At 50.6% G+C, this 12,071-nt stretch overlaps 1 protein-coding gene across 1 annotated transcript in view; it reads left to right on the top strand.

Annotated features, from left to right (window-relative positions):
• Positions 1-1,315: 1,315 nt before the first annotated feature.
• CD99L2 (CD99 molecule like 2) overlaps positions 1,316-12,071 on the top strand; it is a 32,423-nt gene continuing 21,667 nt past the window's right edge. The window contains exon 1 of the mRNA XM_082062135.1: positions 1,316-1,429. Coding sequence (XP_081918261.1) covers positions 1,372-1,429 — 58 coding nt within the window. The 5' untranslated portion in view covers positions 1,316-1,371. The remainder of the gene's footprint in view (positions 1,430-12,071) is intronic.

The raw sequence follows: 12,071 nt of genomic DNA, 5'->3' as shown, positions 1-12,071 counted from the left end.
CAGGAGCCGCCGAGGCACAGCGGTATGTCCCAACTGCTGTAAGGTGAGATGGGACTAAGACAACCTAGACGCTTCTTCAGGCTTTCAGTCCACACTAAGGCTTTAGGAATTCCTCCCAAATGTAGGCTGCATCCTCACCCCCTTTTCTGTAGTGAAACAATGTATAAATATCAACAAAGTAGTTATTTACTGTATTATTAACAATTTCCTCCCCCCATTTAAAAGAGATGTAGAGAAGAGGGTCCAGCACCTTGGTACACGTGAACTACAAGGGGCAGCTTGTTTGCTTTGGCAAGGAGCTGCCCAAGAGCAGATCTCATTGCAGCTTAAAGCTACCTAAGGGCTGTTATTAAGACGACAGTGGCAGACAACACAATGGGGGTGGTGGCCAAAGAAGTGGTTAGGGAGGGTCAGATTAGGCCCAGGAGAACCTCCTTCACTGGGCAGTGGGGCAGCACTGCTGTAGGTCACCCAGAGAGCTGGGAGTGCCTCCATCCCTGCAGGTTTTCAACTCCCAAAGCCATGACTGGTGTGACCTGCTGCCCGTGGGTCTCACTCCGAGGGGGCGTTTGGACTAGAGACCTCCAGAGGTCGCTTCCAGCCAACATTTCTATGGCTCCGTAACCTCCGCATTAAATACTTGGCATTGAAGAATGAAATTGCAGCAGCTGCCTCCCCTACACTTCCGCGGAGCCCTATCGCGGGAGCGGGACAGAACACCCACGCCGGGCACCATCGCCCCATCTCGGCACCACTGCTGCCTCCCCGCCGGCACACGCGGTTCCAACAACCCCCGGAGTCCGACACACACGGCTCCCACAGTTCCCGGGGGTCCTGCCCACCGACACGCACAGCTCCAACAGTTTCCGGGGATCCTGCCCACCGGCACGCACAGCTCCAACAGTTCCCGAGGGTTCTGCCCACCGGGCCTTCCTCACTTCGACCACCGTTACAGCGCATCCCATCCAGGCAGCAGCAACCCAAAGCCCCGCACAGAATTCCTGCGCATCGCCTCATCGCCATTTGGAGCGCGGATTCTCCCCGCTTCAGCGAGTAAGTACAGGACTGAGCCCAGCAGCAGCCAGACCACACGCCCTGCAGGAGGATGCCTCGACGGCAAGAGGCGGGCAGGGCACGGAGCCGCCAAGAGCGGCAGCCTCCGGTAGCGGAGCTCAGCAACCCCCCGGGGGCCGCAGCTCCCTCTGGGCACGGACCCCTCCGGAGCTCCGCCGCTTGCCGGGCGCGCCCCCACCCTGCTGGGGCCGGGCGAAAGCGCAGCCGGGCGGGGGCGGGAGGCGGTGCCGTGCGCCCGCCCCGCCCCGACGGAGGGAGGCGGCCGTGCCCGCGGCAGACGCGCAGCCCCGCCGCGACATGGCCGGCCGGCGCCTCCTGGGGCTGCTCCTCGCCTTGGCCGCGCTGCTGGGCGCAGGTAGGGGGGTCCGGCCACCGGCACCACGGGGCAGCGGGAGGGGGCGGCCCCGGGGGGTCCCGCGGGGCGCGGCGGGGAGGGGGGCGCGCGGAGCGTTTTGCGCATGATCGCGGCGCCGGCCCGGCCCAGGCACGGCGGAACCCCCACTCCGTCCTCCCGGGGTCACCCTGCAGGATGCATCCCCGAAGGGAAATCCCGCAGAGGTTGTGGGGCCCCCTGTCGCTGTGCGGGCTCCCCAGGTTGGATGCATCCCCCGGTAGCATGCGGCCTATCCTCGGGGGGGCTCACGGGGCTGGGGTGATGCACACCCGAGGAGGATCCCTAGCAGGGGCCCCCAGGAGGATGCACCGCCCGGGGGAACGCCCTTGGGGGGGCCTGTACCCCCTGGGGCCCCACCCTGCGCAGAGCACCCCGACACTGCAGCGGATGGCGGGACGCCAGCCTGTGCACCAGGGCCCGGCCCGGCCAAAGCCGCTCCCGAGTCACCCCCTCTTCCCCCCGGGCCCCCCGCGCCTGGGCTCTTACCGTCCCCCGGTGGCGCCTCTCCCTTCTCCCCCCACCCGGCGGCTGGGGATGCGCCTGCACAGGTATCTGACGGACATGACGGCTGTAACCTGTCATTAGTTGACAATACCGGTGATTAAAGCGTCTCAGAACGCAGCGTATGCCTCTTTGTGAGAAAGTGTCACAACGGTGTTTAAAGAAAGTAGTGCAGTGCTGCAGGTATAAAGCTCTGTAGCAGCCTGTGTCTCGAATAATCCAAAACAGAGGGAGTCACAGAGCTGTCACGAAAGGAGTTTGGTTTTCTCTCTCCTTGCTGAGCTGTTGGATTACATGATCCTCTGTGTGTCCCATATTTCTCAGGCTGCTGGTTGTATTCTCACTCTTTTTCACTCCCAATACTATTTCTGCAGATCAAAATAGTTTAACTGAGAAATCGGTCCCAGTTGGACGGGAACTATGAAGACAGGGAAAAAAAAAAACCAAACAAAAAACCCATGCTTTTTGGGGGCAGGGAGGGCAGGATTTAAAATCAATGCAAAGTTTACCACAACTCTTTGTTTGTTTCCTTTTAAAAAAGATACTCTTTAAAAGCTGTTTGTTTGTTTGAATAGAAAAAAAAAAGTCCTCTTAAAGGTTGTATAGGAGAAATAGACAGGAATTATGTAAAAGGCCTTGGGAAAGTTTTTCTAAAAAAATCTGCTGTTAGCTCTGAGGCACTTGTCAAACACAGATTGGTTAGAGGATATTTGCATCAAAATGAAGAGTGAACTGGGCCTTGAGCGTTTTCTGTTGGATGGGATTAGATTTACCATGAGTCAGCCTGGAATTACTCTCGGTTTGCACTAGGTACTTGCCTGCTTGTGCACCTGGAAGACTAACAGCATGGTACAGAGTTGCTTATGTTCACCAGTTTAGTGTCTACATTTTTAGTTGGTGGATATCAGCTTGACAGGCTGAGCTAAGAGACTGTGCATAAAGTCCTGATTTTAGATTGAAATTTAAAAAAAATCAGTTTAGTCAGCAGTAAAGCTATTTGCATTCTGTGTTGTTCACAACGTGGGCAGAGAAGAATGCTGTTCTGGTTCATTTTGGAGTGCTGGGCTGCAGGGTCCAGCTCTTAAATATCCCTGGCTGTGTTTGTATCAAAATGAATTTCACTGAAACATTCATAAATCATTCGCACCACTGCAAGGCTTCACAGGTAATTGAACAACATTAAGTTCAGCTCTGTCTGAGCTGCTTTAAATTGTCTCTCCATGGAAATAACTATGTAAAGGTAAGCGGGCTCTGCACTTGCAGCCTGTTGTGCTCAGAGCCCTGCTGATACTGGATGCATAGAGACGAGGTACCTGGTGTGCAGCTTCAGCCTTTCTGCGTGGCCTCAGGTTCATCCTCCAGTGTTGTGGTATTTCGGTGGTGGCTCTCCTGACCCACGGGTGGGTTCCTGCTCCTCCCTCTGTCTCTCTCCCAGACCTTTTGGAGCAGCTTTGCAGTGCCCTGACAGAGGCTTGGAGAGCCCTTCCCCACCTGAGCACCAAACTGGCGCCCCGGGTACCAGGGTGGCCTCCCCCCATCATCCCGTGCCCACAGGAAAACAGCAGGTGGTGGTGAGGAGGTGGCTTTCCGAGGCAGCAGCAGAAATCTTCCTGCCCAGCCCCAACAGAAATCAGATTTCTTCATTGCCTCTATTCGCCAGCTTTTTTTTTTTTTTTTTGTCTTCTTGTCCTGAAACAGTCTTTCCAGCGCTGCCAATGGTGTATTGCAGGCAGCTCAGTCTCTTGCAAGCTTGGAGGTTTACAAATTACCAGGAACCAAAGATGGCAAACTAGACAAAGTTGGTATGTAGCCTGATTTCTGCAGCTGAGGTCCAGATCCACCATTGACAGAAGAATAACGTGCAGCTTGGCTGTGGCTGCCCGGTAAATTGGGAACAAAACTGCTTTTTAATTGAAAAAATATGGTAGGTTTTGCGTTTCTCTTTGGTCAAATTTTAGTGCATTTCCCTTCATACATGACTGTGCTTCAGCACCCGGTGTGCTGCCGGCCACAGCCGTGCTGCACCCGTCCGAGCTGCCGTGCTCCCGCCTGGCTGCAGGTGCGATGCTGGAACTGCCCACAAGGCACTCAGATGTGTTCCAGTGCCACCAAACTCTTTCGTATTCCCCCAGTGCAGTGGGGGCAGAAGCATTATGGGATTTTGAGGCGGTGAAGGAAACCACGGGCCCTGCAGAGCCTTTTCGCTGCAGCCAGAGTCAAGCATTCCCTATGCTAGTGCTTTGCCTGATGTTTTAAATGAGTAGGTCTGTGGCTTTCCCAGAAAGTAGTTAAGTTTGAGTCATCCGTGGTTAGCCCCCTGTTTGTGCAAAATGAGAAGCAAAACAGTCAAACAAGGACCTTCCTACTTTTTTCCTCTCTCCTGTCTTCACTCCTGTGGTAAGCCAGACAGAAAGGCACTGGTGTGTTTTCCTGGAAAGATGGCAGATTTGACCTATGAGGTCAGTGTTCTTGCAGTGAGCATGAGGTTACCTTTTACAGGCCAGGCAGAAGAGGCATATCCAGATTTTATGCTTCATGTTATGCGAGAAAAGCTTGATTACAAACCGGCAATGAGAATATTTGGGCATGTCCTCCAGAGTTGCAGTATCAGCAGTGACAGGCGACTCTTCATGTTGTCATCCTTTGTCTTAATAGGCAGCGTCTCACAGATCACCTTTTCTCTCAAGTGTGACTACAATATCCCACCAGCAATTACAATAATTACTTATATGTGAAAGTAATATTAGACAGTATAATTAGCTATTTATAACTGTTGCACAGATGGCTGCAGTCACTGCAGGCAGCTCCTCTGCACGGTCTCTGCACAGTGGTGCCCAACGGAGAGCGCAAAGAAAGCAGAAAGGAGCCAGCACTTTTCCAGATGTTCTTCCAGGTGCCCGGGCTCTGTTGTGCAGCAGGCAGTGGTGGACACAGCTGGCACAAGAGGCAGTGCTGGCACCAGCTCACCCGCCGGCTCTTCGCCCATCACTTGCCAGGGTTGCTCATCACGGCTGTGCTGGGAGAGTTGCAGGGAGGAGTTACTTGGAATAGAAGCTAAAGCCTTGGTTTGGGATTGCTGTTGGAAGTGAAGGAGATGGCAGCGTTGAGTAAAGCATTTACCTGCACTAAAAATTTTAGTTATAATGCATCGTTATGTTGTTGAATTTACAATTACTAGGTATCAGCAGTGAGTCAAAGTAATACGTTTAAAGAATAATTTTTACTTTGATAGTGTCTTTGTCAAAGAGGGAGAAGATAAATTTGTTTTCTTACAACTTATCTCTGATCTTGGAACAAATATGCATTAATTAATGTGCCATGCCCATATATTTATGTACAGAGCTTTGTAAAAAATTAAGTTCCATGCTTCTGTTTGTATTTCGGAACTACTTCTTCTACCAGCCTAGAAATATTTGTGCTTGGAAATGGCTGCTTAACTCTTCTTTTTTTTTTGCCCTCTACAAAAATGTAATTTTTTCCTTACAACTGTTGCAACCATTTCAGCCCTTAAAGCACATAAAACAGAAGAGTCTATTGATCTCCACTGTTGACTAGAATAAACGTTTAGGACTGCTCAGTTTAAAACCAAATTTGTTTCTCCTTGGAAAAATATTTCCTGGAGGTCTAAGGCATTGACTTGACAATTAACTAAAGGAAAACCTGGGGTTTTATTAGACAGTGCTTCTGAAACCACTCTAATAACAAAACATATGTTTAATAAACTACATAGCTCTGATAGCGAAGAGAAAACCTTTGCGATAATTCTTTTGTAATCTGATTGACTGATATAATTCACAACTGGTGGAAGAACTTGAATAGAGGAAAATGGGAGAAGATGAATGTGGCATATCAAAACACAGAACATGAAAGGACTTTTAGAAAAGGAAACTTCAAAGTTGGGGATCCAGATGCTGGAGTCACTGGCTGTGATTTGAGATGTGAACACAAGAACATATCTGCCGAGTGAACAGTGCTTTTGAGAAGAAAACAGAGCCCAAATATTATCCTGCTAGCTACTGCAAAGCGAGAGGCAAATGCTTTCTGTACACTTGCAGGGATTTCAGTTGAACAGCACAGGGACAGGTTTGGTTTTAGTCTTCTGAAAGCTCACCCCACTTGTGCGATGTGGATAAAGTTAATGCTAATACATATTTACAGAACTGTCTTGTAGTCACTCCAAAATCCTTTTTCATTGCTTTCCAACATTATCTGGAAAAGCACAGCAGACTACTGCAGCGGGAGTGCCAGGGCACAGGCAGAAAGCTGATGCTGAGTGCAAGCTCCTCTTCTCCACGATTCCAAGCCACATGAGCAGCGTCTTCAAGGAAGGAGCGGGCCAGGTCTGCTGTAGGGATTCAGTGCTGGCAGGGCATGTATGTGTAGAAGAGCCAAAGAAAGCAAAAACCAGAGGCACTGGCAAGAGTTTGGTGGTAGCAGCTCAGACAGGGAGGAGGGATGCTGCAAAGAGCGTTGTTGGGCTGTTGGAGGGCTCTGCAGGTGAGGGGCTGGCAAGGGACTGTCTCCAGTTAACAAGGATCTGGGAAGAGAGAATTGCTCAGCATTTTCCTTGCCCTTTGAAACACTCTCTTTGACCATGCACAAAGAAATCCGGATAGGAAGAACTTGTCAAAGTTGAAAGAATTGTATTGAAATCCCGCTTCAGAAAGACAAGCTCCTGCTTGGGTGTTTCGGGGTAACTGCGTTGTGTGCTCTGGGATGCAAGAGCTAAACAAGCAGAAGAGGGTTCCAGCCACAGCTGTGGGTGACAAAAGAGGTGCTTGTGCTGCAGAAGGGACCTTAGATACAAGATAAGATTTCAAACAGTACATTAATCTGTGACCATAAAGCGTTGTCTGCTGACAAACCTGCTTTTGGAGTAGGAGCTTAGGGAAAGTTGTCTATCTCTCTATCAGAACTCTGTATGACTGACACAGGATGAAAGCAAGCAGCTTGGTGGAACACGTCTCTGTGATGACCAGCCACCTCCATTCAGGTGTCCTTGCTATTGCGAGACTTGAGTCATCTTCCCAGACAACACAATCTGAGCAAAGCTAATTCCGGGCTGCATCTGTGTCATTTTGAGCCAAAACCTCCCCAGGTGCCATCCTGCCCTCTGGTACAAAGCATTCTTCTCAGAGACTTGCATAATTTCCACTGCGAAGCCCAAATATACTTACAATCTTGTGCCATGAAGAGGTAGAAAGACCAAGAATTGGCAAAACCTTCCCCTTGCCCAGCACATTTTCCCACCCTGGAAATTCTTTCGACCAGAGAAATCCCCATACAACCTGATGTCATCACAACTCTGGGCTGAAGTGGTTGCAGCCCCACAAAGCCAAACCGTCCAAGGTGACACGTACAGCCAGCCCTGAGCATCCCCTTCTCCCCCAGACAAAGCCCGGCTTTACTGACCCTGAACCAGGCTGGTTTCTAACCCAGGTGCGGGTGTTCAGCCTGGCCCCACTCACTGGGCATCAGCTCCTGCTGCTGGTGACAGACTGTCTCACGCACTGTCAAGAGACACTGAGCGGGTGCCATGCAGTTTGTAATTATTTGCCAGGAAGCCAGAATTCATTATTTCCAAAAATCCATACAACAGCACTAAGCTTTGAGCTCACATGTGTTTTTAAAAGTGCACACTGATCCCAATATGTGTCTTTGGCCTCATACAGAAAATAGAGCATTTTAAAGTGAGGTTAAAGCATATGTTTGAAAAGAAAAAAGGCATATCCAGTCTTTTTTTGTAACAATGGTCTTAACTGAGTGAATGATTTAAGTACTTTTGGAGAGGAAATCTCAGAGCCATAACACTTGAATTAAAGTGACAGTTTACAAACTGTTGGTTTTGTAAACGTTGATGCTGTTTCTTCCCCAAGTAGGGTCAGAGAGCAGGAGACACCTGTTGGTGGATTTCTCTCTGAACTTAGTGTGCTGCTATTTTTGTGTTTAAATTATTTCCTGCCACATCAATAGCAAACGGTGCTCTGGTTTTAAGGCACCTGTTGCCCTAGTGATGGGAGGAAAAACCAGGTAGCTGTGCACCACTATCTAGAAGTTTTTATCTCAGGATTTAACAGCTGTCTTTCATGACTTAAAAATGACATTTTAAATTATAGCAATTAAATTATTTTTTAAATAAAGTTATTTTCTATAACAAGAACTTTCAGAATTTGTCCTGATAAATTGTCATTGTCTTAACAGAAACACTTTTCCCCGGCAGAAGTATTTCAGTAGACCTTTCCCACCTACATAACAGAGGAGGTGGGTGAGGCTGTGCTGGGCACAGGCAGCAGCAGGGGGGATGCACACCCCAAACTCTCCTTCCAGGGGGTTCTCCAAACTCCTCGGTCAGAGCAAGGAGCCAAACCCACCTTATTGAAAGTGAGCTGGTACAAGAGCCAAAGGATGTGGCACAGCTTCGTTTGCCGTGGGCACACCTAGAGTGGTGGTGGTGTGGCCACCAGGCTGGCCATGATCAGTGGTTAACGATCACCGCCAGTTCTTGCACCGTCTGCCCAAAATGCAGCCCCCGCCTCCCTGTTGTTCTCCATGCTGGAAGCCCCTTCCCACAGGGGGACGTAGCAGTCCCGGGTCTGCGATGCTCCAGGGAGCAGCAGAGCCACCTCACCCAAAGCCGGGTGAGCCCTGTGCATCCCAGTGCAGCCGATGTGAGAAGGGTGCAGACAGCGAGCAGGAGGGGCTGGATCCTAAACTGCTCCCCACCCTGATCCAAATAGCCAGTATTTGCAGGGCGAGGTGCTGTGGAAAGGCAAGCAGGCAGCTGCAGGGGCTGCGCCGCAGCAGTGGCCCTGCATTGCAGGCTGTGGTGACAGGGACAGACAAATGCCTTCAGCCAGAGGAGAGGGCTCCCGGGGCCTCGCTCCATCTGTCGGCATCACCCAAGTCTTCATTTCCAGTGCTGCTGTGCTTCCGATTTTAAGTAGCACAGTACAACAGGAGCAGCGCATCCCAAGTGATGAACCAGCATTTTTACCTTGTAATTCCCTATTTACCTACTTTTAACTACAGCGTCTTCTCTTGATCTATATCTGATGAGAGCAATCTCTCTCCATCGGGAATCAGGTGATAAGCATTTAATCTCCTGCTTCAGTTTTCTTTTGGCTTCTGCATCACTGGTTTTATTATCTGTTGTTTTGTGCTGGCTTATGAACAAAATGCTTTCATGCCACAATTTGTTGTCTTGTTGATAAACAGGCATCTTTGGCCCTGGGCAAATTCATAGTCATTACTTAATGCAGAAGCAGAAATCAAATGGCTATTGTGAATGTGCCTTGTAATGTTTCTGGGCGGACTGCATGCAGGAAAACATGAAAGCACCCTAGTTTTCAGTCCTGCACCCACAGCTGTAGGAGGAAAAGGAACTTGCTGTGATTTTTTACCTTCACTAGAGGTCACGAAGCAATTGAGTTGGAGCCCGTGTTTCCCACCCTGTGCCTGCTGATGCTGAGCAAAGGGCAGGGGCAGCACAGCTGGATACAGGCGGTGCCGAGGCTGCCCCCAAACTGGTTCCAGCTGGGATCCTGCCTTTCCCTGGCAGAGCTGGCTCCTGGCATCGCCGCACAGGGCCGTGGCTGCGTGCCCTCTGCTGCAGGAAAACAGCCCAGTTCCTGCTCAGCAACAGGGTCACAGCACCTCCTGTCTCCCCTTCCCTTGTTGCAGGACCAGTAATCCAGTTCTCCAGCAGACACCTGCATGAGGAAGCGTGACAAACCCAAGTCCTGGATGACATTATTGGTTCTTCTATGACCCGAGAAAGTCACCTTTAACTGTTCCCTGATCTGTGAAGTGGGGTCAGTGCTAATTTCCCCTCTGCCACTTGCAAAGTGGTTGGGGTCTGGAAATAAAAAAAATGATGCCATCCACATCCTTTCCCCCTTTGGGTATAATAAATTGTTCTTCCTTTAAAAAAAAAAATATATATATATATATATAAACAAACAACAAAAGAGTGAAAAGAAGAAAGAGCTCTTTTTGCCATCAGATGCACCTTCAAATTACCGAGGGTTACCTGGAGCATTTTTCCAAAGTCACAGAGAGGGTCAGAGATTTTCCTCATAGGCTCAGCAGCAGAGCACCCAGGAGGGCTGAGACAGGCTGATACCCTCATCACAGGTACAGCTGATCTCAGGCACACCCCACAAGGGGAGGAACCTTAAATACTTGTGCTCAAAACTTTCCAGCCTTTTGTTCCCGATGCAATTGATCTGGGACTAATTGAAAGCAGGTTTTGGCAATGCTGCAGCAGAGACCTCTTTGACACAAACTTCAAAGAACGATTGTCTTATTAAAAGTAGCTTAGAAAACGTCACCCACTCTATGCACTGAGGCATCAGAGAGCCTTGGAAACCTTGAAAGCTTTGAGTGCTGATACTGAAGAAAACCATTTTGATTGGCATCTTGTGATGGCAGAACAAGGCTACCTGCTTTCTGACCATGCTGGGGTGGAAGGAGACGTGGTGAAATGTTTGTTTCTCATGGGGTCAGGGAGAGGATGATGCTTTGGAACCAGAGATAGGGCAGACCCCAGGAATGGCTGCTAGTCTAATGCATCCTGTGGAAAAACCTGATATGAAGCCTTTTCTAGCTCCAGTAGCACTGCCCTTGATGGTTCTTTGCTTTTCACTCTGAGCTGTTGCTGCTGGCACCTGGAGGTGTTCATCTGTCTGTGGTGGGGGGTACTGCTCTGACCAGTGCTTTTGGGGAGCCTGGGGCACACAAGAGGGTTGGGGAGCTTCTGGTCTCCTGAGGGCTCCAGCCCAGCCTGAGGCTTTGCAGCCTCCCTGGGACCAGACACTTTCATTCAGCAGATCAAGCCCTTGGCGGTCCCTGCACCGAGGCTGCTGCTGAGCATGGTGTAGTTCACGGAGCTGTGCAGTCACCCTCCTCCTTGGGGTTGTACCCACAGGCTGGGGTGGGAACACAGGATGAAGGATACACAGGGACCCTTGGCGGTGCCGCAAGCACTGGGGCTGCAGCCGCCACCCTGCGGGGACAGGACGGTCTCCCGGGCACTGGGGCTCCTCCACGGCCTCACTGCTGTGACTTCTGTCACATCGCATGGCAGCGTCTGATGCAACGTGACATGTGACATGGGCCACTCGCTTCCCCCTCCCCAGCCTTGCACACTTGCAGTCCTGGGCTGGCACCCCCCCAAAACAGATGTTGTGTGGCTGCCCAGGGGTGCTCTGTGCGTCACCCCAGGATTAGGACATCTCTAGCTGAGCCAGCTGGTGCTTGCAGCCCCCTCCAGCTTGCAGCTTTAACGTGGTGATGTACTGACACTGGCAGAGAAGTGAAACATGCAAAACCCCTGTGCTTTCCTACAACAGCAAATTTGCTCCTTCACGTCTCAGTCCCCAAGTGTGTGAAGAAAGACCCCTTTGCCATGCTCCTACGTCCTCAAGCTGGCAACCTTGTGCTGGTTTGGAAAGAAAAATCAACTGGCTAGGACAGAGCCACTCCATTAATATCTCATCTCATTTTTTTTAATAAAACATGGAAATACAGTATCCCCCACTGGTTTGAGTCAGTGAGAATCAAAGCAGGTGAAAGAGAAATGTTGTGAAGAAGGAGAAAGTTGGGATGAGTTGGCATGAAGAAACACCTCTGGATTTAGGGGTGTTTTGTGCCTCCTTGGGAGCTGGCTGGTGGTCATGGAGACTGGTGGGTTTGGTGGTGGGGCTGGAGCTGCCGTCGCTCCAAGAAAGGCAGTGCTGGGGGAGGAGCAGCCTGGTGGCAAAGCTCATCCTCCTGCGGACAGGTCTGGAGCAGGGGCTCTTCTCACATGAGAAAACTCAGGAGGAAGAGGCCAGCCCCTGTCCTCAGCCCTCAGCTTTCAAGGTTTCCTTGCAGGCTCCATGCAGGTGCTCCCAGTATTTACTGGGCCAGTTACCAGGTGTGGCTGTTGGCAAAGAGGAAACAAACGTGTTTCCTCTGGGGTTTTAAATCTTGCTGTGGAGGAATGAGAAAGGCTACACGAGATGGCAGTGGATGAGAAACTCTTCCTGGCTGTGTTTTGTGCCTGGTCTCTGCAAACCTGCCAGTGGCTCCCAGTGTGGTGGCAGAGACGGAGCCACCAGCC

This window comes from Streptopelia decaocto (genome assembly GCF_964273445.1).
Source record: "Streptopelia decaocto genome assembly, chromosome: 10".
In the NCBI taxonomy this organism is placed as follows: domain Eukaryota; kingdom Metazoa; phylum Chordata; class Aves; order Columbiformes; family Columbidae; genus Streptopelia; species Streptopelia decaocto.
Note: the sequence above shows the minus strand (reverse complement) of the source record. Positions and strands in the feature narration are given on the sequence as shown.